The sequence below is a fragment of the Taurulus bubalis genome (assembly GCF_910589615.1).
Source record: "Taurulus bubalis genome assembly, chromosome: 1".
NCBI lineage: Eukaryota > Metazoa > Chordata > Actinopteri > Perciformes > Cottidae > Taurulus > Taurulus bubalis.
In genome coordinates this window covers 30220633-30238371 of record NC_136589.1, presented here as the reverse complement: position 1 = coordinate 30238371, position 17739 = coordinate 30220633, and the positions used below count along the sequence as shown (strand labels likewise).

The following is a 17739-nucleotide window of genomic DNA, read 5'->3' as shown; positions in this document are numbered from 1 at the left end:
TCAAAGACCTTGCGCTGACTGACACGAGCTCGGTGTGCTGAACGTGCAGGTGACAATATCCACTTTTCCAACGTGCGCGGGCAGGAGCAGCGTCGCACTTTGTCCTGGAGATGACTTGGCCGCCACCTCCTGTTGGGAACCAGCTGCTGCTTCCTCTTCACAGCCGAGGATCGCGGTCGACTCGACGCTGAACGGGTGGAAGTTGACCCGAGCGGTGTCGTACTCCCATGCTTGTCTCATCGCAAAGTCTGTAAAAGAATTATTATTGATGGACACCCGGTGTTCCATGTCGTTTCTGTAGCAGGCTGTGCGTAATGACGCGTAGCTGGTGTCATTGCTGTTTAAAGACGGAGGGGAGTGCTGACCTCCTGCCCAACCGATGTTGTCACCCCGGTTGTCTTTAACGTGGGCCACTGTTCTCTTCAGCTTCTCGCAGCCTTTTAGCAGCAGGTTCTTCCGGCACAGAATATACACCCATGGGTCTAATATGGGGTTGAATGAGGCGAAGCGGATCGCCAACATGTCGCTCCGGTAGTCAGGCTTCCCGCCGGCGGAGATATAAGCAGGATCGTACAGCTGGTTCACGAAGATTCGCACCTGTCAGATAGAAACATGGAAAGAGAATGTTTAAGAACGGTGTTTCGATAACAAATTAAATAAAGAACAGTAATTCAAAGTACATGGCGCGCACATTGCTCAACTATCGTAACACACCTAACCACATGTCCTTACCACTAAAGGGATGGAGCACACCAGGAAAACGATGGTCATGAAGATCAGAAGCCAGAACATTTGAATTTCCGCTGCTGAGGTGACCGACGGCAGCCGGGGGAAGCGGCGACGTGAACCTCCCTGCTCACAGGACTCCGTCCTGACTATCCCTGTCGTCTGGTTCATCCCCACCAGCGACCTGCACACCGCCAAATTACACAAAACCGTCACTGCGATCAGCACCAGTATCACGCCACCGTACAAGAAGGAGTAGCAGGCTCCAAGTAGATCCATCGACCTCCAGTCCAGAAAGCACCAAGTCCCGGGAAAGTGCCTGACGTGCTGCCCGAAGCCAAAACTGGGCATAATGCACAGTGAAATGTTAGCCAGGTAAGTGGCCAGGAGCGCAAAGCGCGCCATTGTCCGGTCGATGTGCTGGGAGTAGAAATACGCATGGTTTATGGCCAAGTAGCGCTCCACGGCCATGGCGCACAGGATTGACATCCCGGCTGAGCCGAAGAAGAGCATGGAGAAGGAGAAGAAGTGGCAGAGCAGCACTCCTCCTGGCCAGCGGTTGGCCACATATGTGGCGATCACCACCGGGCTGGTGAAGCATGTTCCCAACAGATCCGTGATGGCCATCCCGCAGACCAGGGTGTAGAAAGTGGTTTCCTTCTGCTCCTTTTTGGAGATACACAGCACAACGATGGCGATGATGTTCCCCAGGACACCCACGGCGAACATCGTGGCTGAAGTGACCAGAGACTTGGACTCCAGCCGCAGCTCAGGGAACACACTTTGGTTGTGGCTGAGAGAGAGAGGCGGCAGTGACTCAGAAACATTCGTGTCCAGGTCTCCAAACGCAAGAGTGTCGTTGATCATCATTACAACCAACACTGTAAAAGGGTTTACGTGCAAGGACCTCCCGCAATGTTTGAACACCTGCTGTGTAAATATGAAGTTATTGTCAAAATAAATCATTAACTCTAACATTACAACCTGAAATAGCTTGTGTCCAAAAGAGCATGAAGTACATTACATTGAACTTCTTCTGTGTGTTTGTCTCCCGTTGTGCCCACATGAAGGTGTGCCTGGTTGTGTTGACACCGCTCGTGCTGCGGGTATTTAAGCTGTGTGCTGATGTCAGGAGAGTGACGCGCGGGCGGTGCGCAGCGACCCAGGTTTCCCAGGATCACATTTCAGACTGCCAACGAATCAATATTTGGTACTTTTCATTGCTCGTCATATCAGCCTTGACTCACTAATACCGGAGCCAAATGTCAGCTTCTGATCAGACAACTGTAAAAATCTGCAAGAAAGAAAATACAATCCGCATGAATTTCCTCTATCTTTACTCACCACTAAACGTCCGCCATAAAACATTTAAAAAAAAAACATGCACTCGTCTGTATGACCACATATCGTCCAGGAATACAAGTAAATACAGCATGTCATAAATCTCAAACTTCAGCACCAAGGTCAGCGCCTTCCAGACAATCAGCACCACGAACAGGGACAGTCCTCACCCTGCTGCTTAAAACCACACACTCAACATTTACTCAACCATTATTGAATATTGGCTGTTTAGGTTGCGATCGATGGCACACCACAGACCATATAGTTTGCAAAAGCAGGAAACGATCCATTTAATTTACAACACACTTCATTGGGAAAGTGTTTTGGTATCATCAGTAGATATCCCTTCAGAAATGTTTACAATGCACCCACCAAATGTTTGTTTTTTTAATTTATGTGGTCGTAATCCTGTTTAATCTGATGTCCAGCTCGTATCATGGCTGGGTGTGAAATTGTCACGTCATGTAATCTACTGCTATTGTGTAGACCAGCTATTCTGTTTTTGCTAAATCTCAATTATGTTTTGTAACGTTTTTTCATCCTGAAAAATAAGTCTTTTCAGCAACCAGGGAAAAAAAGCACCATGCGTGTCCCTTTACACCAAACCAATAGATTGACAGCCGTTAGAAATTCACTAACTGCCTTCAGACTGTGTTGAAGCAGAGCATTGGCTAGTGCACACATTGCTTAATGAATCACATCAACCATAAAGCTCCAAGTGCCTCTTTTGCAGAAGAGGAAATTTGGGGACAAACAAAGGGAAACTAATTAGATGTATTTATGTCTTACAGCCACACATCTTTATCTGTTGCCTGGTGTTGTGTCACATGCATGCATCTCTTTTGACTAAATAACAGTTTCAGCAAGCCTAAGAGAAGGAAACATCAAGCATGATTTATGTGAGTGGCTTTTTTAAATCCATTTTGTTTGGCTATTTTTAAACAAGTTAAACTCAACAGCAAAGTAGAGGGAGTTTGAATTTAAAGGCTGAAACTCTTGAGTTTGTTGATGCCTCTGTACGGCGGTCGTTGTAGACCCGCTGTGACTTCTTTCTACTTTCTTTTCACCGGATTTGGGTTTTCCACCAATGAATCTCAGCTGCAGCAGGTTTATTTTGGGGATCCTTGTGTAACTTTCATTTGCAGGTTGTGTTGGGGAAGAGGGTAGCTCCATTTAACCCTGTCTCCTAAAAATTACGTTCCCCCAGAACTAATACGCATTCCCAATTACGTTTGATCAGAAACGTATCTCCTCCCTGATTATGTTTGACTTATTACACATACGTTGATTATACACGTATAGGTTGAGAAAACACGTATGTTGATTATACACATATTTTTGTTTTATTGTTATTATGTTTGTGTTTGACGTATTACAAATACGTTTATAATCGTGTGTTTGTGTTATTGTTTTCTTGCTTTATTTAAGCATATTTTAATTTTTAAACTCTGCGTGTACTTGAGGAAATGTACATGTGATATTCCACTATTGTTGATGCTAATATAAAAACAGTACATATAAAGGTGGTCAGTTAAAGCAGTGATTCTCAACTTATGGGTCGCGACCCGTTTTCAGTGGGTTGCAGGCCTTCCTGTGGTTTTATTTTGAAGGGGCTTTTTTATGCAGCGGAGTGTCATTTTGCGAGCTCTGGTTTCAACTTGTTTTGCACTTGTCCCTCCATGTTTTCAGCAGTGTGTTTCAGGTTGGGTCAAACCATCCTGATGGGGGAGACTCTGGGTTTTTAGGATAATTAAATTAAACAGCCTACTGAATATAAGATTCACAACTGATGGCGCTGCCTACATGACAGGAAAAAACTGTGGGGTCGTGAGGAGAATTGAGTGCTGCTTAATTTTCTGTAAAGCACAATGTTTTTCAGTATTTACTGATGAGGTAATCACAAGAAAAGTACATTTTGTATATAAGAATCCTTTTGAATTGCACTTTTTGTTTAATTTATTTTGAATTTGAGGAAAAGCTGCTCCTCAAGACAGTGACTTCCACAATAAAGTGTTGGTCATAGATTCAGTGAGTGTGTATTCTCAGTTAAAGTTAGGTCATTTGAGTCTTTTTGAAACCACTTCTTAGGTGTTGGACTTTTTTGTTTGTGCATGAAAGCTGTTGAGTCTGTTTTAAAATGGCTGAAGATTCTGAATTGTTATGTATGTTGTAATACCTCGCGTCCTGAAGATGCACTTTTTGTTTTTTAATTAAAATGCAGCTAATTGAGTGTAAAAGGGAATAGTTCCCTCTCTAGCATCGCCACCAGCTGCTCGTTTTGTTTTATCATTAAACTTGTTTTTGTGTTGGCATACATATTCTCTACTATCTCAGGTTAAAACTGGACCATATTTTCATTTAAATTAATTTGAGAAGTTGAGAATGTTACTCGTTTTGGGTCGTGGCTTGTCATTCAGAGGGGATGGTGTGTCCCAGACCAGTTGAGAACCACTCAGTTAAAGGATGTATGAGTGGAGATATTCAGCTTTAATCACTGTTTAATCCAACTAAAACAATGTTTTTACTTCATATCATCATTATTTATTATGACATTTATGTAAACATTTATGTTTAGGGCAAGCTCTCTTTGACTCTGATTACAGTGCATGTGAAACCATAGAAGCCTACTGAAGTTACAGTTACAACACATTATACAACGGACCAGGCCAGGGATATTATGGACAACATCAATTAATAGAAAACACATGAATTTAAGTATTTAAGAGCCAGTTTCTCAATCTCTGTATTAACGTGATGATTTTCGAGGACCAGAAAGTCTTGGGACCTCGTGTAATGGGAATTTGATCGATAGCTAAAAAGGCTTGCAAGATGTTTGTCAAGATGTGCGATGTAAAAACGTAGAATACAGTGCCGTTACTTATTCTGTAACATGTTACCCACATGGCCACACATGGTATTAAGTTATGATATATAATGAATAATTTATATTCTTTAATAGTTACTACAATAAATAATAGTGGTATAGTGTTTTGCTTAATGGGACAGGCATACTACAACACATTATATTCCTATAGGCAAACTTCATTTACAACAGTTTATACACACACACACACACACACACACACACACACACACACACACACACACACACACACACACACACACACGGAAACAATCGGTTAATAAGAGGAGGAAAATAATCTAATTAAACAGACAGAGACAGAGAGCCACAACATCCACCACAGTCTAACATTAGATAGACCTTTTTCTCATTGTATATGATGAATTCTTTCATTTTCACAGATTAGATTATCTGCTGCTGCTTCTGCTGCATTTGTGTGTGTGTGTGTGTTCCCTCAGTGATGTAATAACCTCAAACTAGACGTCAGTGGCTCTGATGCCTATAATACTCTCTCCCTCTGTACACACACACACACACACACACACACACACACACACACACACACACACACACACACACACACACACACACACACACACACACACAAACAACCCAAGGGACTCATGGCCCACACACTGGACAGACATGGTATGAGTTTAATAAGGTTTGCAGTAGTGTGGGTGTGTGCGTTTGTGTCGTTGTGCGTGTGCCATTGGTCTTCTCGTCCAGGACATATGCTCTTTGGGGATTCCCCATTTAAATGACAGGACCTAAATCTCTTTTCAGAGCACATAATCAAATGTCCCTGGGGAGTAAAGGATGTTGATTCACCCATTCATTAGACTGGCTGTAAAAGGAGGATGTTGATATGTAGAAACCACACAGGGTGGTTTATTGGCGCTAATGGTCATCTCAGTTCTCACTGGGCAATAACACGCAAAAGCTTTGAAGATTTTCACTGCTTATTACATACAATATAATCAATCTTCGGTCTTGTGGGAAGTATTCTAGTTAGGTATTGATCCGCATGTGAAGCATTTGCAATCCAAAGGCCACAGAGCCTCACAGGTTCACAACTGACGCAAGTAAAGCAATTCTTTTGTTTCAGGTTTTGATCTGTTGTCTATGTTAAAATGAAAATGATCTCAACTGTGATCTTTTCGGCTAAAACTGGAAAATACAAATCAACAGGTGCTGTGTCTGTGTGGCTCTCCAAACACCTCGTTTTTAGTTTAAACTTCGGCAGACTGGTGTAACGGCATAGTTTTGGGAAGTAAGCTTATTTGGCTTATTGCCAAGAGTTAAATGAAAAGTTTGATATCATTCTCATATCTGCACAGTAAATATAAATATCTACAGATAGGAGATGGTTAGCATAGCTTAGCATAAAGACTGGAAACAAAAAACTAATCTGACACCGAAGCTCTTTTAGTGTGTGCATCGCACCCATTGGGCATCACGGGCGGAACAACATGGAACAACATGAAGTGCAAGATGGGTCATTTAAACAAAAGACCTTCGTCTTCAAAAGTAAAGATGATATTTTGTCATGTGACACGTGTACCTGACGAGGGGTACGTAGAGCGCCACACCCTAACCCTTTGACCAAGCTGTGCTATTTGATGCACTGGTGGGAGAATCAGTTGTAAAACCCTGATGGTACAACATGTTTATTCGTTGGTCAGAAGCAGTGACTGCCTGAAGACTCCAAGAAGTCACTGCTCTCAGCCAAGAGAAATAACCTCTAGTGAAACCACAGCGTGCCATTTTTACACTTGCATGCGAGATAACGTGTTCATTTATGAGCTTTAGATGCATGTGTTTAGGAGATTGTATTACTTTTGGACCAAGCCGTTTCCCGTCTTTAAGCTAAACTAAGATAATCATCCTGCTTATATTCATATTTAACGTACAGACATGGGAGTGGTATCAATATCCTCATCTAACTCTCTGCTACTCTGCTATGTCAAAATATTACATTGATTTAATCAAATCACATTTGCTCGTTTTCATTGTTTTTATTACTAGTATAACAAAGCAACTGCAGTGTTGAGAAGATAGCGAGTGACATTATGGAATCTGAAGCAGAAGCAAGGACATTTGCCTCCAGTTCACAAACAAGAAAACATGGAGGAAATGTGCTTCTGTTCTGCAACAGCTGAAATTATTTCTTTATAAGAGTGCACAAGGAGAACAAAAGGAGATAGAAAACAGATTTTAAAAAGTTGAGCCTCTTTGTTTCTCCCATCATTTAGTCACACACTGCATCTCCTGAGGGACCCAGAGTGACGTCGGGTTTCTTTTCTGGGCAAATTGAAAGAATGAGATGTGGTAATGGCTCCTCGTCGGTGATCGTCTGCGCTGCTGCTGTAATTTTAAGGTGACGCTTTACTCTCTTCATGCCGTCACATCGCTCAGTGCTGGCGGTGACCAAACACTGCTGCAATGTCATCCACAGCTTTATTTGATTTGTCTTCTTCCACCACTGCTGCCTTTCCACACAGGCATTCAATCACACTGCTGCCTCTGCTGCAGCCTGCCAAGCTCATTACACTGTGCAGTTAGGGCTCATCGACTCTCTCTACGCCATCTTATTTCCTTCTCTTTCCCCCAATGTCCAAGTCTTAGCATTTCCATATTTTCTTTTTTCCTTACTTCCACCTTTGTAGCACGGTAAAACAAAACAAAAAGTAGTGTTATCAGCTTGTTAATTGAGCTGTTGCTTATTTTTCCTTACTGTTACGTTCTGGAGAGATTCTTGTGGATTTCACAATCTTCTGTGTATGTAGGTCTATGATGCGGTCGATTCTACATTAGTGGACCAAAACACATTTAATTGATAGTTATTTTGTCATTACGTTTGGATGCTAACATCCCACTCATACACAGCTACATGTCAGTGTAGGTCAACCCACACATCTCCATCTTTCAGCTCGCCTCATGTTATGGAGCCTGGAGCTCACAGTACAGTGTAAGTAGTGAGCTTATTCAACGCCTCTTTCCTGTTTGAGTTGTATATGATTGTATAAATGCAATACAACTTTATTGATAGATTATTCCGGTGTTACTTCATAGGGAATGCGAAAAATACATCAAATCTAAACTCAAAAACTATGTGTGGAGGGGGACTGGCTGTTTAGTAGGGTTTTGGAATTTTGATGGAGATACTGGTGGATATTTCCCAGCAAAATGTACATAAAAAGAAGATTTCCATATAAGCCAGTTCCATATAAATTCAAATGGATTTGTGTCTGAGCACTTATACTCTTATTTGTGACAAGAGAAATATGTAATCATTAGAAGACCCTCACCCTCCCAAATTGACTCAGCCTGCTCAGACAGAGTGCAGCAATCAGAGCTAATGGTCCTCCACACAGTGTTTTCACATCATGCGTTAGGTGGCTGCTGGATATTAAACATTTTTATCATGTGAGCTTCTGCTAACACACACTCACTACTAACAGATTTGTGCCAACTTTTTGAAGAACAGATGTTGAATATCTCGATGTGTCTTGTGAGGTGTTGAAATACTCTTCTGGGATGTGTGTGTGCGTGTACGTGTGTTTGTCATCCCTAAGCCCTCAAACTCTGAACCCTCAGGGACTGACTGACGTCAGTTGTTAAATGGTTGTGTGAAAGGCTGTGAGGGCTTGAACTGGTGTAAATATGGTGCAACATCATGTTAACATCAAAAAAATATTGTCTAATTGTGGGTATTTATTTTATAATTTGTAATTCCCTGATGTGAACATCAAGGTTCTTTCCTCACAAAATGAGAAGTAATTTGAAATAATCTGTTTACTTAAATGTTTGATGAATAAATCTGTAAAACAAATAATTATATATAATTTCTGCTTGCATTCCTCTGATTTCATGTGTTTCTATGATCCATCTTTAATCCTTCATGTTGTTGTGTAAATGTAATTTATCGGGCTGAACACCCACGTGCCTCTTTGTTTACCTTTTTTGGATGTCTCCATTCTTCCATTGGTAACTGAATGTTTAATGTCACATTACAATGAATTGTGGGTAAGACCTCAAACACTCGATGTGACAGAACTAAACCCTCACGGAGTTAGGGAGAGCGTGCCTCAAAGTCCGTGCGGGTGGAGATGTGGATTGGGTCGTTGTGTATATCAGGAGTGGGCTTATAGTTTTAATTTCAGACAAAGACTGCACCTGTGACTTGGTAACAACTTAAAACAAAGTGACATTTTTCTTTTGACTCTCAACCCATTCTGCTGCTGCAGATGTTTGTGACTAATTATGCAACAAAAATCAATGTGGCCTTGAAAAAATCAGAGCATAAGGTCACTCACTGGTTTGGGTGCTTTAGATTGGCAGAGTGATAATGTCTGACAGTGAAGTGACAGTCTTTGATCTAATTGGCTCGCGGTGTAGCCAGCGAATCTCTCATTGTTTACGGTTTGATGAGCTATTTGAGATGAGTCTAAAGTTGGAGTTGAGAGACGACATGTACGACGAGTAGCCATTTTACAAACTAAATTCAAACCGATGAAAAGCTAAATCGTCAGACGAGAGCCGATGAGTTCTGAGATCATTTCAGCCAATGTGTTCCACCTCTTTTGCTCTCCACACAGACTATTTAACTGCATGCAACCAAAGCCTCGAACAGGATTGATGAACCAATGGGTTACAGGAAAGGGTTTCATGATACATATTATGAAGTTTCAGGCAAATAATGGGAACTCGGGGGGGAAAAAAAAAAAAACACAGCCTTTTCCTTTTTTTTATCAAACCCAATGACCTGTCATTTTCAGGAATAAAAGTACAATGCAGAAGTTTAACATCTGTGACTGTTTCTTCAGTAATATCCATATAAAATTAAAGTAAGTTAACTGCAGATTTGTCCTTATTCACAGTGCGGACCGCCCTCAGCTCAGTCAGGTGCTGTTAATGTGACACTCATCAGTATTATAAGCAGTGATCTCACTTCCTTTCATCCAGTGGCGTCCCTAGACAACATTAACTACCACCTCCACAGTCTAGTCTGCCTTCTCAAGCATTTAATGTTAATCCCATCATGGTGTTCTCAGAGTATCCATTTCATACAAGTGAGAGGAAGAAATCACATTATCCACATCATTTTCAGTTCAATGAAACCAGAAGGATTAATTAAACAAAACATTTGCCACATGAGGAATGGGTTTCATACCTTTCTAAAGTAGCAAATGGAGACAGTCACATCATCTTTCATTGTGTTTAATGGAAACAATATTATGATTTTTATAGGGGCATATCAGCACTATGAAGATAATTCATGAAATGTCTGCACAAACCAAAGACAAAATACACACACATTAAAATTAAAGGTGAAGTTACATAGACAGTGGGCAGTGTGTGGGATGTCGGCATTGAAAGGTACAACATCCAACATTTAATGAACAACAAAATGCAGCGTTGCAGGCTACAAGAGTTGAACTTTGGAACAAAAGACGAGTGATTGTTGACTTCGAGGTGTGTGCTTCACCCTCTGGGTTTAACACTGAGTCATCCTCCCACAGAAAACCTGCAGGTAGGACGTCAAACAGATTTAAAGACTATGCATGCTTGGGTCGGTGGTTTAGATGCACTGCCAACTGTCACTGTGAAAGTCTACCCTGTTAGAGTAAGAACTCATTTTGATTTTTGCTATTTAAGTCCCTAAAAAAGCCCCCCCACCTAACACATGATATGCGTATTCTACCTGGACTACAAAAAAAACAAAGAAATTAAAAAATAAAAACAAACTATTCAATAAAATGAATACTTTGTTTTATTTGGTATTTCGTCATCTGCAATGATGATTGCTGGACAATAACTTGATGTCAAATTACAGGTCTCTTTATTTAGTCATGTGATGAGACAATATATGTACGGTGGTTTAGGTGCAAAATGACTGAGCACATCTGCAAGGCCAAGCATCCATGCCTTTCTAACACAGCAGCAACATACAAAAAACGGACTCTTCTCCCACCTAAGTCCTGAAAGTGTTAAAGAGACTTCCTAATTGGAAATAATGGATGTTAGCTGAATCACTTTCTAAGGCAATTAAAAACAGTTAGACATCTGTTAAACAGAGTGAATAGCAACAGAGATATGGTGCCACGGGCACACTAATTAATTGAGAAAAGCGTAGGTCGCTTCTCTGTCAACATTATCTTCTCTACCAAAAGAGCCATTTTACCCCACTAATTGAAGTATTTGAACTGTGAAAAACATCTCACAATTGTTCTGCAATTTTATTTGTGCCTGCTCTCTGGCAGCAGCTGACACCTTTATAGCTAATGAACAGGAAATGTCACCCCATCGGTATTTCATCAAGAGAAAATACATATTCATATGATGTCACAAGAATCAGATAAACTGATCTGAAGTTTTGAGATAATGAACATGTGTAAAACAAGAGAACTAAACTGGAATTTCTATTTATTCTCAAAACTACATCACTGAATTGCAATTTTAAACTGTAGAGAAGGCACGTGAGATTAAACAAATTATACATTCAAAATGAGCATCAATAAAAAAAACTTTTAAAATAGTTAAATACATATTCAATAAAATATAAGTGTAAGTTCATAAACTGAATTGTATACATGCTATATTAAAGCAGACATTGATGGCACAGTGATTTGTATTACATCTTTTTTTCAACTAAAAATGCGTCGAGCTCGTTATAGGAGGTACTCGGCTGAAAAATGATTTCACAGGGGGTACATCACTGAAAAAAGGTGAGAACCACTGCTTTAAGATATGGATTGCAACTTAATTACTTCTGTTGTCAATTGTTTTGAGTCAAGCACAGCAGGCATAGATTATCAACTGAAAAGAGCAGGCTTTTATCACAGTAGATGCAACGTTTCCATGGCAATGGCCTGATGTTTGATCAATACTTTATTTTTAGATAAAGAGCCCCTTATTAAATTCTCATAAGAGGAAAGAAGGACCTTTGTTAGGTTAAATAAAAAATAAATGTGTTAGGTTTTAATTAGTTAAATCTGAATCCAAAAATGGAGAAAGTTTAATTTAAAAAATAAAATAAAAAAATATATAAATAAAAACACATAACTTATAGAGTTTACTGAATACTTCTGGTGTCCTCATTCTTTGATGATATGATTTGCTCAAGTTTTGGTCACCTTTCCAGCCTATTCTTCAAAAACACAGTTGGTATAGCAAATGTTAGGGATCACGTTTTTTTGTACTTTAATGACATCACATTCTCTCTCTGGGTTCTTATCCTTAATATCTCCATCCATCCCAATTAACGTACCTTCCTTTCAAGATACATCCCTTCCCTCAGAGGGTCTAATTGCCAGACATGGTCTGATATGCATGTAAAGGATTGGCCTAATACTGTAGCGGGGCTCAATGTCATACTCTGCAGGATCATAAGCCATATTGTTCCCGTTCTGAAATAATGAGCCACTATTCTTCTGCGGCATCTTCTTCATGACACTACTGTATATGATTCAATATATTGTAGCATGCAGGAGCAATTATTATAATCAATTATTAATATTGTAAAAACTAAGATATGTTTTGGGTTCGGTGTCAGTTGTACATCTACAAATTAAACGTATTCAAACAGCCAATGCAACATTACCAAAAATAAGGCTTGAAATCAAACTGATGCTCAGCAAGCTGTCTAGCGAGTCAGTCTGTGATTGTAAAATATCACTTGTCAAGGATAGCTCAAACATTTATATTTACGTGCTAATCAAACGCTAACCGCTTATATTCTGGGAATTTTAAGATTAATGACTGATAACGTTTTGCCCTTTGTTAATAGCTCCAAATGACCAAAAAAACAAAAACAATTTGAAGGTGGGAATATTGAGGAGGGGGGGAAAAATCACTCACACAAGTAGAAAGGTGGTTTATATTTGAAAGAAAAGTGTGGACACTTAGTAAAATAAAAATAAATCTGTAATATACGGTAAATTACCAGTAGCTGTGGTTGCCAGAACTTGTATTACAATTGGTTGGCATAGATTTTACAGTCAACATCAGGAAATATTTAATACAGCCTATTGTAAAACCTTAAGAAATTAATTATTTGTGAAAAGCAGGTTGAACTGACCCAATAACTTACTATAGAGTTTTCTCTAACTCGGACAGTTAGCAGTTACTTGTAGATGGAAGTGTCACGGGAGACTCGGAGAGAGGACCCAAATGCAGACTTTATTCTTTCCAAAACAGGCAGGATTCTCCAAAACAAAACTCAAGTCAGGCTTCAAAACACACCAACTTACAACACAGAGAGGTTGACAGACTACTCGCCGGGACCGAGGCAGGGACCAAGGACACGCGGTAACCCACAGTACAATTCGACAAGGGAACAGAAGACACACAGGGCTTAAGTACAAGGAGTGGGTGATTAGACACAGTAGGGGAAGGTGCAGGTGATTGGACACAGGAGGAAACAATCAGGCACCAGGCCAGACAATCAACGGAGCAGGAAGTGCCGGAAACACATAACACAAGAGACAGGGACTACAAAATAAAACAGGAACCCAGAAAAACCCAAACCGTGACAAGAAGCTTATATAGTCCAAGGGTGGGTTTGTATAAAAATGGTTGTAAAATTGGTTCTAAACTGGTGAAAAGTTAAAAATTCAGTAACTTACAGAGCGCTTCCTCAAGCACTGAGGCAACCAATAACAGGCCTCCAAAGAGGGCGCGTCATTGCATCAATTATCACAGTTTTATGCACCTTGCCACAATTAAAGTTACCCATCATGCATTGTATCACACATTACATATGTCTCAATAAAATGTAGCATAGTTTCAATGATCATGATCATTCTTAATTAATCATTATTATTAAATATGAATTAATTAGGGTAAAGGTTAATTATTTGACTTATATTTATATTGACCATATTCATATATTTGATTTGGGATATTATTCATAAGCTTTGAACACTTAATTATTATTGAATATCAAATTGATGTGTAGGATTTGACTGCATACAGAAGAAAATACTGCTTTATTTTCAGCCATAGCAAAGTCTTGCATGCTAATGCAAACTGGAAGTCCACTGGCTTTATTAAATATACTAAACCCATTTTCTAGGTAATCTTACAGATTTCGACTGCTAATTTGAAGTGCAAATGCAAAGTCCATGTCACATTACGTTTCATTTTTACATTATCCTAGGTTTATATAGTACGATGCATTTTACTGAGCTGTGTAATGGAAATGTGTGAAACATGATAAATGTGTTTTCAATTTCACCTAATAAATTCAGCTCACTATGGAAAACCTTCCATAGCATAAATGCCTTATTGCCATATGCTCTGGACCTCCATATTGTCTTTTCAACCTGCCGAATGTTAAGCCTTCTTTGCATGCAAAATATAGCAACTGGTGTAATTGCCCTCTCCCCTTCTAATGGCAGTTTTTAAATATATTTATTTTTGTTATCATACGGCATTCAAGATGAACAAGCAGTGCCTTTTCGAAGGACTTCTGTCTCATGTTTGTTTTCAGACAAGTTAAAACGATCAGCAACATTTAGCTCAAAACCAACCCGAGAAGGTCTATTCAGCTAAAACATACTTGCTGTTTTAATTGCACCTGTGGGAATGCCGTGCCTTTACTCTATATGTAACAAGCTTCTGTTCCCCCCAGCACCAATGACACGAGTAAATACTTTTATTGTGTCCTGCAGACTGTGCCTCTGCGCTCTCTTCCTCAGCTCCCTCCCTGCTCGACTTTATATAGGGACAAGACACAAAACACCTAAACAGTTTCAGCTGAGGCCAATTAGGCCTCTTCCCAGCACCTGTTCCCTGAGCTGCTCCTCCACTCCCCCTCTGCAGCTGAGCTTAACCACACCCCTGCCACCACACCATATAATGCATCATTGGAGCTTTAGGAAAGCTGTTTATTATGTAAAGATTACATTTCATTTACAGATCATTAATGAGGGAAAGTATTTGTGCAAAAGTAATTTAAAATTAATCAACCACACACAGCTTTTGGTTTGCAGCTGCTCTTTCCCACCTTAGAGTTCATATTAAAGAGCGACACATAATTAGCTTGGAAGAAGCTCTGTGGACATTAGTCAGAGGGCATGGGTGTGGGTAAGTGGATATATGTGAATGGTTGGGTGGATGTGCCCTTTACTTTGACAAGGTACAAGAAAGGTCTGCAGCTCCACTGCACAGAAACATGTCATGGCAAAGGCCCTGCGAGAGGACAGCAAAGAAGAAAACAGAAAATTAAGAAACTACTTATTTATAACACAATTTCAGTACCCTTGCCCTGTGTTTTTTGTGTTCAGGGACAGAATAAAACTACCATTAGCATAAGTCAGATGGGCCAGCAGAGAAACTCAATAGACTGAAAGGGAACATTGTTCTGCTTCAGAAGTATGTCATGAGCACAACATCAACACCCACAATACTCAATACAAAAAATGCATTTTTATCTTGTGAGCCATTTGTGTGGCCTTTGTTATTTGCTTCATGTGATATCCACACATCTCTCTCAGGTCACCAATAAGGTCACTGTAGGATTGTAGGAGGTTAGAAGCACTAACATTCATAATTTGTCCACGTAATGATGAGAGTATTAAAGGTCAGGTACAAATTGCAAATATTGTCCTGTGTCCTCTCGCTCATGAAAATATGTTCTAATGCAGATTACTGCTGAGAGGCTCTGTGGGCTACAAATGCATTTAAAAGAACATGTTGAATTTATTACTTAAAGCTTTTAAAAATCCCCTCATGTAATGCATATTAGATTGATACTTCCATTTTCACATAATGCTTGAAAATCAATGTTGTATGCTGCTGCTGTTCATTTTGTGTTTATCTGGAATACAGAGTATTAAAAGTTGTTCGACAAAGCCATGTGATGTATTGTGCTCATACTTGCCGCATGGACCGGAGTAGCTGCAGTAACCTCAGAGGCTAGTGTTTACTATAAATGCACCTTCTGTTCAGATCATAAAAGCACAGTGAACCTAAAACCCACATGCTGGAATCTGCAGCCCGCAGGGGAACAAACCACCATGGATCACAAGTCAAGTGTTGACCAATTGAGCTGTTGGCGAGGACGGCCTGACGCAGAATGTGTTGCTTTTCATAACAGGAATCTTCATGAATCATCCTCAAGATGGAAACTTTTGTAATGCTTGCTTTAATTGTTGAGCACTGGAAAGTTTACATAACCAAGGTCTTTTAACTTAGAACACTGATCGACATTTTGCCTGCAGAAAGATTGTCATAGCTACATTTCAATGGACATATTCCATTTGAGAATAGACCATCTCCAAGTGCTCCAAATTACAAAAACAATTCTACATTTTTATGTGGAAATAGAAGAACATAAATTGCATCTAAATGGTTGCTTGGGGTGAATGTGGAATAGTAAGCTTGACTGCTTGTGCTTTGTACTTATATGCACCATTGTCAATGCAAGAAGCTTGTCAGCTTGTCATGCACTGAAACCATTAAATATCAAAGCAGGGCGATATTTTAAAGCATATGAAAGGTTGAGATGATGTTTTGCTTTATCAATCAACTTGTCCCATTTATTTTTCTTCCTCATTATTTTGGGTTTCCAGAGACATCTAGTGATTGTTTTTGTACGTGTGAGACCATATTTTCATGACCCAGACTCATAATGGAGGGTGAGGGGATTATTACAACATATGGCCGTGATGATGCAATGCAATAAAAGAGAGCCCACTTATTGATATATTTTTTTTTTTTTGTGTCAATTTTCAATCATAACCTATATAATGAGTAATCATGATCACAACTAAATGGAGACATCAGAGCTGCCAATCTTGGACTGATGACTTGAGACTTAAAAGAAAAATAAAGTTCCCCTTTTGACCTTGTCAAATTTCAAGGACCAAAATGACCTTGTAGTCCCACACTGTACATATTTAATCATACATCATGTAATCCAGAGTTTGGCTGGCACACTAATTATAAATTATTGATGATCTAAGAGCTTTTTTCTTTTTGAAAATACATAATAGTGTAGCCTACTCAATAGCACCATTCTCTCTCCATCAGCCATCCTTTCATTATCTCCACATAAACAGAGTAAATCTGCAGTCGATTATAACTGTAACCTCTCAGAGAGAGCAGACATTGAAAAAAAGTAATAACACTCGTCATGTGTTTTGTACACAACCAGTTAGCAGGCCGACTGAGTTTCACAGTGAGGGTGAAAAAATACCTACATTAGTTCTGGCAATAGAGAAAACAAGAGTGTTTAATGTTGAATTAATTTTAGGAATAGCATTGTTATGTGTGAAGAGGTTGGCTATTTCCGGATAGCCATGGTGTATTTCACACAAATATGACGCCCCGCTTATAACTCCAGCGTTTGGTCGGGTCAGCCACAGGGACGGCCCTCCTCGTTCTCTCATTGGGTACTTCATTAAACCCCCTCTTCCTGATTGGTCCGGAGCGTCACTCAGCTATTGGCTGAATTCCCGCAACGACAATTTGAAAATCGGTGCTCAGCTCACAGAGTGAGAGCTACATGGAGAAAGGAAGAGCGACACAGATCAGGACGTAGTCTGTTTAAAAACAAAGGTAAGAGCTGAATAAACGTTTCCCAGTAACTACATTCAAAGTGTGTTTAGCTCACGCCGTTATGTCTAATTGTTTCGCTATGATCTAGCAGTATCAGATGTTTGTGGTGATTAAGTTACATTGAACACAGCTACGGGGATGTTACAATGCTGCCGTTCAGGATTTAAATGCCCATCTTAAACCGCCGTAGCAAACTGATTCACCATTAATTGAACTCTTGTATTTAGTAAAACGTTTCCGCT

General features: G+C 39.8%; 1 protein-coding gene across 1 annotated transcript; it reads right to left on the bottom strand.

Annotated features, from left to right (window-relative positions):
* On the bottom strand, positions 1-1596 carry ptger4c (prostaglandin E receptor 4 (subtype EP4) c; the record flags this gene model as incomplete). Its single annotated transcript, XM_079225102.1, has 2 exons — positions 1-597; positions 733-1596. 2 exons carry the CDS (start codon positions 1594-1596, stop codon positions 1-3), a joined length of 1461 nt encoding a protein of 486 aa, XP_079081228.1.
* Between the last annotated feature and the right edge of the window lie 16143 nt (positions 1597-17739).